The 19,210-nt window shown below is 35.3% G+C and overlaps 1 protein-coding gene across 1 annotated transcript in view; it reads left to right on the top strand.

Moving 5' to 3' along the window:
* The window catches only part of LOC134534708 (mucin-7-like), a 28,720-nt gene that overhangs the window by 7,369 nt on the left and 2,141 nt on the right, over positions 1 to 19,210 (top strand). Inside the window, exons 2-5 of the mRNA XM_063373185.1 lie at positions 2,361 to 2,478; positions 7,395 to 7,564; positions 10,836 to 10,919; positions 14,597 to 14,722. Coding sequence (XP_063229255.1) covers positions 2,361 to 2,478; positions 7,395 to 7,564; positions 10,836 to 10,919; positions 14,597 to 14,722 — 498 coding nt within the window. The remainder of the gene's footprint in view (positions 1 to 2,360; positions 2,479 to 7,394; positions 7,565 to 10,835; positions 10,920 to 14,596; positions 14,723 to 19,210) is intronic.

The raw sequence follows: 19,210 nt of genomic DNA, 5'->3' as shown, positions 1-19,210 counted from the left end.
TAAAGCAATTTACGTTTTTGATTGGCACGATTCTGATTAGCCAATTCCGCCTAACCTCACAAGTATTTTAAAAACCGTTACTGTATGCCTACGAAATATTTGATGGTCTCGCAACATTGCTGAGTAAATAACGTTCACGGTGTAGTCATAGACCTCCAACTTTAGTTGAACGACTTTGTTAAAAGGTGTTGGATGCGAGTGTTTGACAATGTCACAAGGCCTTCAAAGCTCGGTCTTATATGCCACGTTGATATTTTTCATTTTCTGGTCATCATACTTTTATTTAAGGACTCATTCTAAAATTTAATCACGATTACTGCTTGCATTTGTCGTTATGTCACTAGTATTTTCAACAGATATTTTCACGTGTTGAAAAATTCGCGCAAGTGATAATTAATAAAACTTACGTGACTTTAACACTCATTATATTAAACTTGGTGAATGCATATTGATAATATTGGTGACAGATCAAAACATGCAACGGAGGTATTGTTTCGTAATTTAGAACTGAGGCATGAAATTGTAGTAGTCTAAAATAAATTTAAATACATTATTATGTGACCTAGTCTTTGAGTACCTACTCGAAAGTGATGTCTAACATCTAACTTCGGTAAAGAACAAATTATGTGTTCTCATGTTGAAAATAGACTTCTAATACGAAACGCAGAAAGTAAATTTACTATAATATAGCCGAGCGTGATACACATTAGCAAATTGTGTTTTCAACTACATTTATTGACGCGAATCTCACTTTTCCTTACCCACCGCTAGAATTCGTTGCCAGAGCGACTACGTTGATATCGAATCGTTCGATTTGCAAAGCGAAATTTTATACTTTTAGTATGAAACGGTTCAAATAAAATACTAAAGACATAAACAAACTAAAACATGGCTTTCGACCTGATTTACGACACAGAATTTAATTGAAATACTGCCTATCTTGTTAAAACTCCGTACAGTTAATGGTGTGAAGTTTCCCTTTGGCTTTGTGGACTTTTGATCACGCGGTGTCAGTCGCAGATGGCGACACCATGGTTACACACTTCCGTTGCATGTGACTTCCGTTCCGTTCACGAAGTTACTACCACCAGATACCGTTTAACTAGAGCCCAGATTTTGCACATTAAACATCAGCATGGCGCGCAATACTTGAGAGCCTAATGCACGAGTTTAGTTTCTGTTAGTGGTTGCAGATGAACTACGGGTGGAGTCTTAGCACGAGTACAGTCCCTGTGTGTGGTTGCTGATGAACTCCGGGTGGAGTCTTAGCACGAGTACAGTCCCTGTGTGTGGTTGCTGATGACCTCCGGGTGGAGTCTTAGCACGAGTCCAGTTTTTGTCGGTGGTTGCAGATGAACTCCGGGTGGAGTCTTAGCACGAGTCCAGTTTTTGTTGGTGGTTGCAGATGAACTCCGGGTGGAGTCTTAGCACGAGTCCAGTTTTTGTTGGTGGTTGCAGATGAACTCCGGGTGGAGTCTTAGCACGAGTCCAGTTTTTGTTGGTGGTTGCAGATGAACTCCGGGTGGAGTCTTAGCACGAATCCAGTTTTTGTCGGTGGTTGCAGATGAACTCCGGGTGGAGTCTTAGCACGAGTCCAGTTTTTGTCGGTGGTTGCAGATGAACTCCGGGTGGAGTCTTAGCACGAGTCCAGTTTTTGTCGGTGGTTGCAGATGAACTCCGGGTGGAGTCTTAGCACGAGTCCAGGTTTTGTCGGTGGTTGCAGATGAACTCCGGGTGGAGTCTTAGCACGAGTCCAGTTTTTGTCGGTGGTTGCAGATGAACTCCGGGTGGAGTCTTAGCACGAGTCCAGTTTTTGTCGGTGGTTGCAGATGAACTCCGGGTGGAGTCTTAGCACGAGTCCAGTTTTTGTTGGTGGTTGCAGATGAACTCCGGGTGGAGTCTTAGCACGAGTCCAGTTTTTGTTGGTGGTTGCAGATGAACTCCGGGTGGAGTCTTAGCACGAGTCCAGTTTTTGTTGGTGGTTGCAGATGAACTCCGGGTGGAGTCTTAGCACGAGTCCAGTTTTTGTTGGTGGTTGCAGATGAACTCCTGGTGGAGTCTTAGCACGAGTCCAGTTTTTGTTGGTGGTTGCAGATGAACTCCTGGTGGAGTCTTAGCACGAGTCCAGTTTTTGTTGGTGGTTGCAGATGAACTCCTGGTGGAGTCTTAGCACGAGTCCAGTTTTTGTTGGTGGTTGCAGATGAACTCCGGGTGGAGTCTTAGCACGAGTCCAGTTTTTGTTGGTGGTTGCAGATGAACTCCGGGTGGAGTCTTAGCACGAGTTTAGTTTTTGTTGGTGGTTGCAGATGAACTCCGGGTGGAGCCTTAAGCACGAGTCCAGTTTTTGTTGGTGGTTGCAGATGAACTCCGGGTGCCTGTTGACGCTCGCCAGCCAGCCCGTGGGTCAGCTGCTGCTCCAGAAAGCAGACTGGCTGCTGTCTGCCCTGCAGCGCACGGTGGAGAACATTTGCGCCGCTGGTGAGTGCGTCCTTAAAACACTACCGTTTTTAAATACTGCCATAAAATAGACGTTGGCATTAAGGCGGCCGCTTGACTGTCACCTCGGCGGCAGAGCTCAGGAGGTAAACGCGCCGTTTACATATCACTTGAGATTTATTAAAAAGTTTCCGATTGCGAATACTACTACTGTCATGTTATTTTTGTCTATATAAGTTCCTTTTTAAAGTTTCGTGTTTAATGTGTAAATTTTTGGCAGTGGAAAAAATCAAAAGTAAGGTTTTGACGTATGTTTTTATTTATGAAGATTTATAAACACGGCAATACAAGTGTTATAGCTGAAGTGCTGGAAACTTTGTATTAAATGCTTCAGCATAAAATTATTTAAGTGACCACTCAGGTTTTTTTCAAATTGCAACATTTCTGGATATGTATCACACAAAATTTGCGCCCGTCGCTAGGATTCGCTACCTCAATCGTAAAGAAATTTTGCCACCTTAAACGCAGATAGCAGCTATATATGAACGGAGTGGTTATTTTCCATTATCAATAATGGCAGTTACGGTTCCGATTGAATAACAGGTTATTTAGATTAACGTTATCAGTTATGTGACATTGTCGTTTTTCAATAATACACTATTCTAATTACAAAGAGAGACTAAAAAATCATGCCATCAAAATTATGGTGTGAGTTTTCCTCTTCATTCAAATAAAATATTATATTAACGCAGTTGCAGATGTAATTAGATATAATTTGTTCCAAGCCTCTAACTTATTTGCATAATTACGAATAAATTTCTACTGACTGAATGATTGGCGCATTTTATATAATTCAGCGCCGCTTGACTTTCGCAAACGCTTTAGCCTATTGACGCACACATTAAACATACCGTTTATCTGTTAAAACCAAACAATTACGGTAGTTGTGAAATAACTGAGAATGGGTTAGAATTTAGATCTTGAACAGGTAACTGGTTTTGTCGATCGAGAGCACAGAACTCTTATAAAACCTTACGTTGATGATTTGCTAAATTACTTGAAATTAAAATCTGCTTAATTATCACAAAAGCCGTGTCAACTGATAAACTATTATTTTATTACCAAGTACTGTGTGAAAAGATATCACAGGATAGAAGTTTCGTTCAGAAAATAGTTGCTGTTAACATTCGATACTATCGATAGCAATAACTCGTCTTTCGCTAATGAAATGCCCATATCGCGATACCTTGCGGCAACATAAGAGTTGGAATAAGTGTTTTATTTACTCCCTAGATCTGGCTTTGTGCATTGCTGCACAGTTGAAAATAATTTCTTTTTCTTCGATAACTTTATTTCAGAGACACAGCAACGAAATTTAACGGTTATTGTTTCATGACCATTGTATATACATGCTACTGTAAATACAGATCATATCCAATAGCAGCATGAAGCAACTGTAAATTATAAAATATTAATAACGGCTCCGATAAAATTCGGGCTTCATAATTAATTATTGACAAGGAATTTTATTAAAATACTACCCATCTTTTTAAAATTCACTAAAAATGCCGATACTATAGTTTCCGCACACGTTAGACGTTATACTTCCACGGCATTGCTAAATTAATAACATGAATTATTTTAAAACACCTATTTTAACACTAATTATATGTTTGTATATTTGTTTTGCTGAAACGACTGAAATCGGTCTATAAATATTTTTGACTAACCAACCTTAACATTTTTTAGCTGTTTAAAAATTGTTATATATTATAATACTATTAAAAAATTCCAATTGGCGATATTTAAATCAGGCCCGTTGACGTTAAGAAGCGCGCGCTTTACCTCTGTGCTATCAAGAAAATTGTGAATTTATAAAGAAAAATCTTATTACAACCTTTGTAATGCCAGTCTTAGGTATTTAAAAACTTGATTACACTTAACTATGAATATTTTAGTTTACCAAATATTTTTCAGGGTAGTTACACTTTCATAAAGTTTCATTTGCCACACCAATACATTTGGTATGTACCGCAATGTTTACGAAAGTGACTATATACTGGTTTAATTTACTACACTTGGATTCGCCATATTTGTAACGTTTCCGTTCGACTTGTTACATTTTCACGAAATTAATCCTACCAAGTGACGTATACCTAGAGATAAGATGTTTATACATAAACATAGCATAGAATTGTACTATAAATACAGGGTACATGAAGGATGCTTAATTTTCTTAGAGTGGCTTACACAATGTTCCTGTCAATGTTTATCCAGTATTGCTTTGATTGTTTTTGTTTTTGTAATGCAAGAATAGCATTTATTTATTGGCGTTTCTCCACCTTCCCAGAATGTAATGTCATAAGTAATGAAAATATGCATAATAAACGTTTCCGTCTCCGTTTACGTAATCCCCTCGTGGTTTACGTACCATTGTAGAACGGGCCTAAATGACTTATCATTACTATTAGAAAACAGCGTTTATAAAGAGTTTCCATGCCGTTAGGATAGGTTAAATATACTTACTGTGCATTGTAGCCAAACTGAGCATCTTGTAATGAATGAAGTAAAGTAACGGCTATCAATGTAACAGCATAAATTGCTACTTAAACCCAGTATGGTTTGTGTGTGCTGCAATTGACAACCCAAATTGTTAGTGTAATTTTTGTTGAAATAATATAAAAATAATTCTTTTAAGGTTTATGTTGAATTAAATATAATATAAATTGAATTACGTAGTGTTGTAGTTGAAATGCACTTTTTTTTTTTTTAGAATGAGCAAACATTTTTCGTAAGAAAATTATCTATACTAGCCTGGGAAGTGTGTTCTCCTTCTGTTGGAAGTATGAACATTGTTATATCCATTGGAAAATTTTCCAATTTGACCATGAAAGAAAATCTTCATCGAATATCTCGAATCTTGACTAGGAATTCCACTTGTGAACTTCTCGTAGTAGTATAATAAGGTTGGCCATTCCTATTTCATTATTGAAGGGGAATTACATTATGAAAAGGTTATCACAAGTGTGCCGTTAATCTAAATATGTTTTGTAATGAAATAGATTAAACTTGAGATATACGAAAAAAATACTGTACATACTTATTTGAACCACAATCGAATATCTATTATCTTTCGCATGATAACAATAGGTGTATGGTTTCAAATTTTTATGAAAAATTTCAGATTGGCAGTATTGTAAACGTAGAGATTATGAAAGTGTTAACAGTTTATTGTGCAGAAAAAAAAATCTTACAGTCAATTCTGCAATGTATGAATGTTAGGAGTGATTTCATAACTAAATACTGTGTTGTAGTTTGTGTCAGACCTATGAGATATTGTGTGGAAATCATGTGCAATGTTTTTGAAGGGTGATGTCATCAAAGCATTACAATAAGTGTAAGAGCCGCGAAGCTAGTGATGTAAATACATTGCTATTTGACGCCATGATTGTTCCACTTGCCTTTTATGGTGACACGAAACAATCTCGTATGACGAGGCATTTTGGCGCAATACACCCATTCTGCAAACTTCTTGATACTACGAAAAGCTGAGTTTTCAGGTCTGTGCAAATTTGGAATGTGTTGAACTGACGTAGACATATAGAAAGTGTTAATTTTTTTATCAATTACACTCCGTAGAGACTTTAATTATTGTAGAAACCATGACAAAAGTTAACCCAGGTTCAGCAATTTTTAAAAGTTTATTCACCTGCTTTTAATAATAAACCATATTGCGATACACACATAGCTGGACTCATAATCATCCGTCTCATCCGTTCGTCACCCGCCAGTCCGTCAAAACCTTACCAAGCTTCAACCTTCGACGGACGGATGAAATAACCTCTAAAATGTTAGCAAGATATTAATTGCCGGTGATATTTACTGTCGTATAAGGTTTTTAAGTATATATTTATTTAGCTGCTTCCATTAAATGTCATTAACGTACATTTGAACATATTTTAAACTGAAATTTTTTTAATAAAAATCGGAGCGAAAAAAATTCAATTCAATTACTGCTTAACTTTCATGATCAAAATAATATATCTATAGAAGATACATTTTCACCTGTATTTAAGATATTTGGGTGTTAGCAGCATTAAAATAAAAAATTGGTTGTCTGTAAAGTCGGTTTACGGACGATAGTTTAACGTGACAACGCCATAACAAAACATTATTGAAATGGTTGCATACTTTTATGAATAAAATTGAATCATTTTTGTTGAATTATCACTATTTTGCATGGCTACAAAGGAATGAAATGAAATCTACAATTTAATTGATAAATTTACTTTTATTTGCACTCATTAATTCAAATGTTTATTACTTTAACGAAAATATTATTTTAACTATAACTTTTATACGTGTTGGCTATTTAACTTCTTCCAATATGTGTTATTCTGTTAAGGATAGGACGATGATAGGAAAAGAAGGAAACGAATGGGAGTGTTTCAAGTTTAATGTGCCTCGAAAATGTCAACTCGATGGTTGTTCCAATCGAGTGGAATTGAGATAGATGCGGCACAAGCGTACAATGACCGTAACGGGACAATGTGCGTAACGGGACACTTTTTCGTGCGTGAAGCCGGCATTCATCGATTTATTAGACGTCACGTCAATAATTATTTAATGGACGTGCGGATGATTGTGAATCGCTCGGCTTGTTGACTGATGAACGGATGGCTGACGGAGGGGTGATGGGCGGACGAGACGGATCATTGTGAGTCCAGCTTCAATTAGTAAAAGTTATATATCCCTTGGTTTGACCGCGGGGGCTAAGGGGAAACACCCCTTTGTTTCTCACCCCATTATATAAATCACCTACATACAATCATTAAATTAAAACTATTCACATATGCTAGTTAATCATTTAATTTAAATTGTATGATGTGTATGAAATTAAACTTCCAGCGTGCGTGTCGGTCACACAGCCACGATTATTTTTGATTGCGTTAATCCAGGTGGTGGTTCGGAAAGTGCCCAGGCGCACCCTGCGCCGGAAGTGACGTCACCTGGGGAGGATCTGGCGAGGGCAGTCTCTCGTCCCGAGGACAAAGAAGGCCCCGGCGTATGGAAGCACGTTTCTGATTGGCTGGGAAGCGTTGGTGTCGCGCTTAACCCTGAGGCTTTGGTGGGTATATATATTTATTTATGGGTTGGGCCAATTAAATCTTTAAATACGATTCAATCCTAGTAATTCGATTAATTCGATATTCGAGGAAAATAATTCAAAGTAAAGTACAGGAAATCCATGAAAATATATCTTAGTTTCAATGGTATATTTTATTAGTTCATTTTTAATTCTCAATAAATCATACATAAAATTGAAGGTAAATTAACTTAATTTTTCTTACAAATGTTTAATTGGTGCACCTTCTGTTTACGGCACACATCGAACCTAAAGTCCAATTTTTCTTACACTCTGGTTAACAAGTCCTGGGTAATGGTAGCAATAGCCTCTTAAATTTCGGTTCTTAATTCTAACAAAAAATTAGAGGCTGAACGTAGACACTATTTTTTATAAAGCTCCTAAGGAATCAAAAATGGCATGGCGTTATGTCAATTGAACGTGGACAGCGAAAAGCGCTCTGTCGTCTCGACCATTACGACCAATTCAACGGTCCGGGACTTCGACGTTCAACCACTCTCGTACAGAGAGATTCCAATTGGAAGGGTATCCATTCTGCCAAATAAAGTTTACAGGTTCACCCTCTACTCATACCGCTCAGTAGTCATAATTTTGCGTAGGTGGAGCTGCACGCATGAAAACAAAGCAGTACTCGCACATGCACTTATCTTAAATTGTTTGAGTTACTTTTTGTGACCTTGAACCATTACAAAATATAATTTGGACATTCTTTTGTGGACTTGCTATAGAAGTGGAAATAAAGTACATTAAAAAAAATCCCTGTCGGCACAGCCTTCAGGCGTAGGTAGATTTCTAAGTACCTATTTCTTCTGGAAATATTTTGGAAACTTTTGGAAAATTTTAAGAAATGTATATAACATATTTTTGTTACCAAATATTACAAAATAATTGATTATATAGGTGCTCATTTTCCATGCAGCGAAAGTATTAAGACTAATTTTAACTTAATGTATCCACCATTAAATAACACAGAACGAATTTTATATTATATGGCAAATAAGTAATTATTTGATTTAACCTTCAAACACTTTTTCATCCTAATAATAATGTGGTCAAACAATAATTTTATTTTTACTGAGGTTTATGTTGGTTTAAAATAAATTTGATACTAAGAATTTAACCTTTTTTTACTATTTCAATCTCTGTTTTAACGGTAAAAAATCCGTTTAATCAAATTTTGTTACAAAGTTTTAGTAATTTAGGATTAATATAATAAATTAAAAACGTATTTGATAGTAAATTTATTATAAAAGTAATCATTTTTTACTTAAAACCTTTGTATCCATCCCTTGCAGTAATGGTTAGTCACATAAAAATTTATTTTAACAATAGTTTGTCAAAATTTATTAAGTTAAACCAAAATAAAAATGGATTTGTTAGAGTACATGGTAGGGAAATTTTTATTTTCTTATTCCAACCCCATTTTATTTCAACCCTATGCAATAATGGTTAGTTTTATCAAAAATTGTTAGAAAAAGTTTGAAATAAAATTTATTAGATTTACATACAATTTAAGGGATAAGATACTGTGCCTAATAAGGGAGTTATGAATTTTTTGTCATTCAACCCCTGTTTTTTTCACCCATTGCAGTCATTGTAAGTCGTATAAAAAGTTATTTAAGAGAAAAGTTGTAGATTATAATTAAAGGTTTTACAAGAAATTAGAACGAATTTGATAGTGTACATAGTACAGAAATTAAACATTTTTAAAAATCATACCCCCTTTTTTTTAACCCCTCTCAGCAATATTTTTAGATAAAATTTATAAGATTTACAAACTAATTGAACGTATTCGATTGCATGCCTATAAAGTTTTTTTTTAATGTCCTCCAACACTTGTTTTTTCCACCCCTTGCAGTTATATTTGGTCGTATAAAAATGTTTTTTTGACAAAAGTGTTCGGTATTACTGTTATGAGTCATAATACGTTCAAACTGATGTGAAATGTTCCATATAATGGAGTTACAGCGATATCTGTTTTTCAAAAAACCTTTCCCATTTCTACACCTTTGGTTAAAAAATTGCCCACTAACAAACTCTACCGAGATTTTTCACAATTATATTATAGGTATATATATTATTTTGAAAGAGATTTGTGAGAAATTGTCGGTTATCATGTGTGTGTGTAGGTGTGTGTGTATATAAATACACACACATTTGAGTTGACGATGGTTTTGGCGTCAATGGACCATGAAAAGAATAAAACTAAATAAATAATTTCAGGAAGTCGCACCATAGTAACTGCTACATTAGGTAGTTTTTTATCTATCTGAAAACTGAACGCTGATATCTAAATATACTATTCCAACTTTTTATTCATTCCTATCGTTACTACCTATTCATCAAGATACAACATATATTGATTCTAGAAACTTATTTCGTGGGAGACAGTTAATTGTTCTAACACAACAGTAAATATATTTTTTAATTTCTTGTAACTAATTCTATTTTTGACCCTCGACTTCTAGATTCGGATTCGAGGGGTATTATTTTCTAGGAATTCTTTGGGATTCGGATTCGAGAAAAATGGCAACTGAAAAATCAGTAATATAAAATACAAACACGCTGCTCCATTGGCTCTTGTGCATTAACTTGTGATCGTTGCGCTAATGTCAGACTTCGGGAAGACCTTTCCATTTCTATAGAAAAAAAATACATTATGATATTTATTTAAAGTTTAGAGACTATTCCCGTAAATTTAACACTTGGATATCTGAACAATCATTTCAAGCCAATTTTTTGTAGACACCTTCATGGTTTAATAGCGGTCACATTTATTAAGGGAGGTCATTCCTTTAATCAAAATTTATCCTATTTTTTATGTTGGCTATATATGAAAGTTAGTTTTACATTAGGAAATACTTATTAAATACAAAAAAAAAATTGTTATTTTAAAATTATTTTCAATATAATTTTCTGCGATAACGAATTTGAAATTAAAACACATCTGTCATAAACCTTAGTTTTACAACCCTGAAGAATAAAATTATATTTTGGTTTTACATGTATTGGTTTATTTGGTTTACTTGCCAAATTTTCCCCAGATTTTGTGGCGTGGTATGTTTCATATTGCAATTATAAGCTTGAACATTATAAAAAAAAAATGTTTTCTGTAACTTTAATCTTTCAAATTAACCGAAATAATATTTTTAGTGAATTTTTAAATTTTAATAATGGTTGATACCAGGCACGTTAAAAAAAATGCTAGCAATCGTATTCGTCAGTAAAATTCTCATACTGTTAATTTTTACAGGTGAATGTATCCAAAGAAGGGAAGAAGGCGATTAAAGAATTAAAAAGTCGGGGATTGAAGAAGATGAATGAAACTTCGAAACAAGTAAGTACGATTGGTTTGCACATTAGTCTACTTATTATAACAGGAAAACATTCTTTTGCTGGTCGATATTTAAAATAAAATTATAATTAAATTTAAACTACCGTAGCATGTATATATTAATAGGATTGATTTTAATGGAATTGTGATAGTTTTGGGACGGATGAAGTAATTTTATACAAATTACTATTCATTTAACCTAAAAAATGTTTGTTCAATTATTTCAAAGGAATGAATCGATTTCGTGGTATTTCGCATTTGTATGTCATTTGGCAGTAATTCTTTACATAGGCTTATTTTTTTTCTATGTATTTTTGCTTAACGTTTACTCTCGTAGAAATACATATAACGTGTTTCATTTTTCTGCCATACCCATGAGTGAAAGTTGTCAAGACGGCGGATCCATGAGTCTCGGTAGCGAAGTGGTAAAGCGCGAGGTTGTGGTGCCTGCAGGGTAGCGTTTGTTGTGTTTCGAAACCTCATTACAAAAAGTTTTTAAAATAACAAAATGCTTTAAGAAAATTTGTGATTGTATAATTTGTTTATCTTATTGCTATAATATTAAATATATTGCTCAGACCATTGGTTTTATTTCAGACCAGGGTTGATTTTTTACTTAAAATAAAATATTTTATTTTCTCAAGTAATTAAAACAAACAAAATCCATTCTATAATTAAAATTCAAGGTTTATATGAATACAAATTTACATTTTTGTCATTATAATCAATACACCACTCGGTTAGTACACCATTCTATAAATTTTTACCTAAGAATGTTCGTAAATATTTTTTTATTTGTTATTTTTTGTATTCCTCAAATTGAAAACTTCAATTTGATGTTGGAATTTCTGAACATCACAGTATTTTAGTGGCCATATTCCGCCTATACAGTTATGTCCCCCTGGTCATGGCTACGTAAATAATTTGGACATATGCTATATGGCAAGAGGTCTGGCTTTTCTTAACGTAATATTATTTTCCAGTAATATATTTGAAGCCTTTTTCTAAATTCGTATTTTTGATTACTTCCACACCGTTTAAATTTTGGTCTGGCGTTAGTGTTGTGCAGTCTGTAGAAAGACTGCGTATAAAGTTTTTAAGTAATTTGGTTGAAAAGCCATGTTTCTCGATTTGATACGCGTGAGCCGCTGCTAAGTACCACTTTATTGTTGCCACCGTAAAATCATCTATTGCATTTAAGGTTAATGTGTATTTGGAAATCGTGTCTGGTAAATGGCATGGCAGACCCTTAATATTGAAGCAGAGCTGTGTACTTTTTGCAGACTTTTATTTGGTGCTATTTTATCGCTCGCACTGGAGGCGCGTTCGCTTGTGGGAGCGCTTACACGGGATCGTTCATCCTTTTATTAACATTGAGGATTTATACATTGTTCTTTACATATGGTAATTTTTTTTTACTAGAAATTTTTAAATGAAATAATTTTTTTGCACAGTTTTTTGTTTTATCTTTGGTTAAAACACGTGGATCATAACTCACACATGTCCAGGTGTCCATCTGTACATATTCACTGTAGCTCATTGCTTGATAAAAAAAATAGTCCCTTTCTTAAGCTTTTAAATAAGTTACCATTTACTGCGGATATATCCCGTAAGAGTGATGACCATGGTCACCCTGGGCCGATGCCGACGCCTGGGGTAAAAGTTCTAATTAAAAAAATTGGTTGTCTGTAAAGTCGGTTTACGGACGATAGTTTAACGTGACAACGTTATAAAACATTGATGAAATAATTGCATACTTTTATGAATACAATTGAATCATTTTTATTGAATTATCTCTATTTTGTATGGATACAAAGGAATGAAATGAAATCTACAATTTAATTGATATATTTACTTTTATGTGCACTCATTAATTCAAATGTGTTTATCACTTTAACGAAGAGATTATTTTAACTATAACTTTTATACATGTTTGCTATTTAACTTCTTCCAATCTGTGTTATTCTGTTAAGGATAGGACGATGATAGAAAAAGTGGGAGTGTTTCAAGTTTAATGTGCCTCGAAAAAGTAAAATCGATGGTTGTTCCAATCGAGTGGAAGAGAGATAGATTCGGCGCAAGCGTACAATGAGCGTAACGGGACACAGCGTAACGGGACAATGTGCGTTAGGGACACTTTTTCGTGCGTGCAGCCGGCGTTCAACGATTTATTAGACATTGTCACGTCAAAAATTAAAACTCTGCCTGGCCCCGACCAGCAGGCACTGATATCAATTCATTGTTGTGAGCTGCCGACGACGAGACGGAATGCGGCGACGATCAAGCGACAACTTGAACAACGAAGTTGTCTTCCCTTACAAAGGTGAAACAAAAGGGGTGACAACCCCGTGTGTAAACCGACCAATCACAAAAACAGAACCAGGTACGTGATCATATAAAGAAAGTGCATTTCAAACATTAAAATTTGGAAAGTTAACATCACACCACATCATGGCTCGTCCGGATTGGCTGGTGTGACTGCGTCTAGCGAAAGTTCTAGTTCAATGCTGCGCAATCGTGCATATGTGTGCTGGGTTTCCCCAAAAACGCAATATCTTGAAGGGTGAAAAACAACTTACTGGCGACAAGTGTCATGCCCGTATCTCGCCTGAGTCTTCCTTTCTTTTTAGACCTCACTGACCAGAATATGCTTCAAAATCGTAAAAAACATAGTTAATACATATGTTAATTTTAACGGACCAAGCAAAATATATATAATAATAATAATAATACATTCATCTTCATGTAAACCTAACCAAAAACAATAATATTCAAGCACAAACAAAATACCTTAAATGCCTATTGCAAAACAGAAGAAACACGAACACTCGGCTACACGGGCCCGTAATATCTGAGCCAATAGGAAGTAGCATACTGCTCATGTTTTAATAAACATTTTGTTTGTATTAGTTAAAATTTTTGTAAGAAAATTTACTTTAGTAATTTTAGTTTTCCTACCTTTATATGGAGATGTTAGTGGAAGTATATATTTTCATAGCGATACACACAGATACGGAGAAGAATGCTTAGGTGTGTTTTGTGACGGTTATTACAGCTAGTGTATTTGAAGTAATGCTCGTATATTGAATTTAAACTTTGAAAACGGTAAATTTAGAAGTAATCTTAGGAGAGTTTTTATTTTTAAATTAAAAAGGGTACAACTTTCTAGTAAACGTCCATAATTAAAAACTTTCTTATTTAAAGGGTTTTCTTTGCATTAATTTTGTTATTGGATCGTTAAACTTAAAAAAAAATTTAATGTTGCGATGGTTTTTTGTCTTGTCATAAAGTATGGCTTAGATGATAAATTAGGTAGCTGTCACAATGCACTTGGCAAGTAAAACCAACCGTAGATGATTATACTTGCAATTGGGATTCCACCCGGTACTCGAAAGGAACTAAATACCTAGGAATAATTTAAAAATTTTCTTATAAAGTGAATGTTACTAAAGATGTGATAAAAACACATCGGCAAAGTTAAGCGTTTAAAATTCATTATAACAAAAATAAATATTCTGCTATTCACATAGGTTGGGTAGTCGTTCTCATTTTGAAATCAATTATTAACTTCGTAAATATTGCATACATACACTCCCTGAAATGTTCTGAATATGTATTATTAACTCTGTTTAATGGTATATCGATTGACCATTAATATTTCTTTTTTTGTTTTGTTTTAGCCATCGTTCCAGCAATCTTTTGTTACTCGAGTGCTGTTTTGGCCTGTCATGTCTACATGGCAATATCTGAACTCCATTTCCGAACCGTATGTCGCTTCTGAAACTGAGACGATGGAACGCCCTCAGGTAAGATATTTAAATTTATTGTAACTAGCTACTAACACACGGCTTCTCGCTCTCGCGATTTCGTGATATTGTTGATATTTTAACATTCTAAGAAAATTATGTGAGTTATTCGAAAATGTTATACTAAAAAAACATAATAAATTTTTAGGCATATAAAATAAATTTTAAGAATGGTTAATAAAGTGGATGTGCTTTAGCCTTGTTGATTTTTAGTATAAATACATGTCCTTAGGGGAAGTCAATTAATTGTGACGATTTTAGAGATTTTTCGACCCCCCTTCTTCCATGGTGAGATGTGAGAGCCGATAAGACGCCTGTAGGATGCGCCAACAATTGAAGTCACTTGTCGTCGTGGGTGAAAATTTAGAAAATCGAGATATTGTTTTAGAACGGCGGAACAATCAACTGCATCGTGTCTCCGAAACACATCAATCAAATGATGCGTTACAATATCCTATCTTATTTTGGCAAGGTGAAGATGGGTATCATTTGTCAATGAAGATGATAAATTCAATTACAGGCGCAAAACTAACAAAAAAGTTAGTTCAAAGAATTATTGACTTGATGTAAGCTTTTGGACATAGGCCTATACCATTGCTAAGCAAATGTATGTCTGTAGAAGAAAACTACAAAAAAAACACAAATTAAGCAAAAAATTGCTGTTGTCAGGATATAAAAACCACAAATACTCCACAACAGGAATATGGTCGTCAAACAAAAGAAAAACAAAGAATAATGGACTAACAGAACGAAAAAAAAACACAAATGGTGACAGCACAAAAATACCGAACCCAAAAAATTCAGCGCAACAGTCAAAACGAGACAACGAAAAGACGAAACAAACAACAGTTTTCTAAAACAGAAACAAGCGACGTTTCGGGAACTGCTATCTGCTCCCGTCCTCAGGCGCGACTGAGTAGGGGCTGGAAAAATGAGAGTATTTATCAGAGAATGGACTACATCTTGCTCAATGAATTATTATTTATACCGACTGATAGTTCGGGAAAATGAGAACCACATCTTAAAATGTCGGCGTTTATTTCGCCAATATGCTGTGGATATGTACGTGGAAGTTGAGACAGAGCGATTGACATATATCAGGTTGAACCAAGCAAAACTCCATTCCGAGGAATACGTTCAACTGCGGGATGCAATTAATGCTGATGGAAATGCACAGAATGACGGCATAACAACCATTCTCTCCCAGCAACATACGTCGGAAGTCCTTAGCATATGCATGAATATGCTCAAAATGCTATGTCGTATGTACGTCATTATGGCACACCAGATTTGTTTATCACGTTCACGTGCAATCCACAGTGGACAGAAATTCGACAAGAATTATTACCTGGCCAATCACCAACCGATCACCACAACATCACTGCAAAGGTGTTAAAAAAAATTAATCACTCAGCATTTTATTGTCAAGCATCGCGTGTTCGGATCGCGTTGTCGAGCATCGCGTTGTTGGATGTATTCAGTCGAGTGGCAAAAGTGCGGATTGTCACATGTATATCCTCATTTGGTTGGTTGAAAGGATAAGACCGAATGAAAACGATGATGTAATATCAGCAGAAATTCCAGATAATTGTGAAGGTCCACTGTTACACGAGGTGATTACAAAAATAAAAATATGATTCATGGTCGCTGTGGAATATTAAATCCTATTTGTCCGTGTATGGTTGAAGGGAAATGTTCAAAATGCTATCCAAGACAATTAGTATCACAAAAAATTACTGGAAATGATGGATATCCACTATATCGCCGGATATCTACAGATGACACTGGAAGGTCAACAATAGTCACTGAATCAACAGGACATTGAAGTTGATAATCGTTGGGTTGTTCCGTTTTCGCCGTTATTCTCAGACATTTAAAGCACATAAACGTCCCATTTTGCCAGTCCATGAAATCTATTAAGTACATTTTCAAGTACGTGAATAAAGGTAGTGATGTGGTTGTGTTCAATTTTTCTGCCGAAAATTCAAACGACGAAGTCACTCAATTTCAAATGGGCCGCTATGTTAGCAGTAACGAAGTGATATGGCGTATTTTTTCATTTGCAATACATGGACACCCCACAGTTGTTTACTTGGCCGTACATTTGGAAAATGGTCAAAGAGAGTAATTACAACGGAGAATGTATTACGAGTTGACAGGCCGCCATCGACAACATTAACCAGCTTCTTTGAAATGTGCCCAGAATGTGACTTTGCCAGAACGTTGCTTTACTCTGAAATGCCAAGATATTATATCTGGAACCAATCGTCAAAGAAATATCAAGGATGGAAACAAGGGCAGACAGTTCCAGGTTATCCACAAATATTTTCCGCCGATGCACTAGGACGTCTTTACACAGTCCATCCCAGCCAAGACGAGTGTGTTTATTTGCGTTTACTGTTAGTCAGTATTCGTGGCCCAACATCATTCCAACATCTGCAGTTAATGGTGTGTTGTGCGGCACATACAGAGAAGCCTGCCAACACTTGGGATTACTAGAGAATGACTCCCATTGGGACCACACACTCGAAGATGCTGTAATGTCGTCAAATGCTAAACAAATACAAACATTGTTTGCTATAATTTTGTGCACATGCTTCCCATCCACACCGATTGATATATGGAACAAATATAAAGATCATATGGCCAAAGATATATTGCATCAGATGCGTTAAGAACGTTGAATGCAGATTTGCAAAGAAAGAATAAATTCACAATGAAGCATTAATTTTAATTGAGGAAATGTGATTGATGCTTGCCAACAAAAGATTATTATAACTAGAAATGACAACGCCCAATCGTCCAATGCACGACGCATTCAATCAAGAGTTGAGACGTGAAACCCAATACGATTGCGAAACATTAAGAGAAACCGTTCAAATACACATATACTTCTAAATCAGCAACACAAATATGCCTACGATACACAAATGCAAGTAGTGAACAATGGAACTGGCGGAATTTTTTTCTTAGATGCGCCCGGTGGAACTGGAAAAACATTCTTGATACCATTGATTTTGGCAAAGATTCTATCGCAAAACGGTATTGCACTTGCACTTGCATCATCAGGTATTGCAGCAACGTTGTTGGAAGGCGGTCGAACAGCTAATTCAGCACTAAAATTGCCGTTGTACATGCAAGTTAATGAATGAACGATGGCACACAAAAAATCTTTGGAGGCATTAGACCGCACAATGAAAGATTTACGAAACAACCAAAACCGGTTTGGTGGAGCGATGATTCTATTGGCAGGTGATTTTCGACAAAAATTGCCAGTAATGCCTCGATCAAAGCCAGCCGACGAACTTAATGCATGTTTGAAGTCGTCTATTTTATGGAAATAGTCAAGACACTGAAATTAAATATGACTATGCGAGTCGTATTGCAAAATGACGAATCTGATGAAGTATTTTACAAACAATTGCTAGATATTGGTAATGGCAAAATTCCTGTTGACACATCGTCTGGATACATTACATTCCCTGCAAATTTTTGTCACTTTACTGAATCAAAGACCGAACTCATCGAGATGGTTTTCCCAAACATTGCTGAAAATTACAAAAATGTTTGGTGAAGTGAAAATGTTATACTGGCTGCAAAAAAAATTGATAACAAATGAATTTTCAAATTTAAAGTAAGATAGTTGGCGAATTGATGACTTACAAATCTGATTCCGTTACTAACCAAGATGTCAACTATCCAACAGAATTTTTAAATTCCCTGGAATTGCCCGGATTACCACATCATAATCTGTCACTAAAAAACGGATCGGTAATCATAATGTTACGAAACATAAACCAGCCACGTCTTTGTAATGGCACCCGGCTTGCGGTGAAGAAATGAATGAACGTCATCAAAGCCACAATTTTAAAAGGGAAGTATAAAGGCTAAGACGTTTTGATTCTACGCATCTCTTATGATTCCGAACGACATGCCATTCGACTTTAAAATGCTACAATTTCTGGTGCGGCTTGCAATTGCAATGTCAATAAATCGCAAGGGCAGTCGTTAAGTGTTTGTGGCATTAAACTTGAAAATGTTTTTCACATGGACAACTGTATGTCGCCTGTTCCCGTGTCAGAAAACCATCAGCATTATTTATTTATATGCCAGGAAATAAAACTAACAATGTTATTTATCAACAAGCATTACAATAAACAATATGTTATACAGATAATAAAAAATTACAAACAAACAATATCAAAATATACAACAATGTAAATAATTATTATTAGTATAGTATTCCAGTTTGAATTGAATGACAGGACAACGTCTGTCAGGTCAGCTAGTACTGTTATAAATTATACAGCTATGGATTTTAATAAATGATTTTCCTCTTCGGCATAAAGCATACTATTTTGTGGAACCGACCTACAGAGAACTAACTTGGAGAATTATATGCCGCCATTTTATTACACATACATGATTGGACATGCTATTAAATCGTATAATGTACGTTAATTTTGCATAATTTCATAACTCCAGCTT

The sequence above is a fragment of the Bacillus rossius genome, chromosome 8 (assembly GCF_032445375.1).
Source record: "Bacillus rossius redtenbacheri isolate Brsri chromosome 8, Brsri_v3, whole genome shotgun sequence".
NCBI lineage: Eukaryota > Metazoa > Arthropoda > Insecta > Phasmatodea > Bacillidae > Bacillus > Bacillus rossius.
Note: the sequence above shows the minus strand (reverse complement) of the source record. Positions and strands in the feature narration are given on the sequence as shown.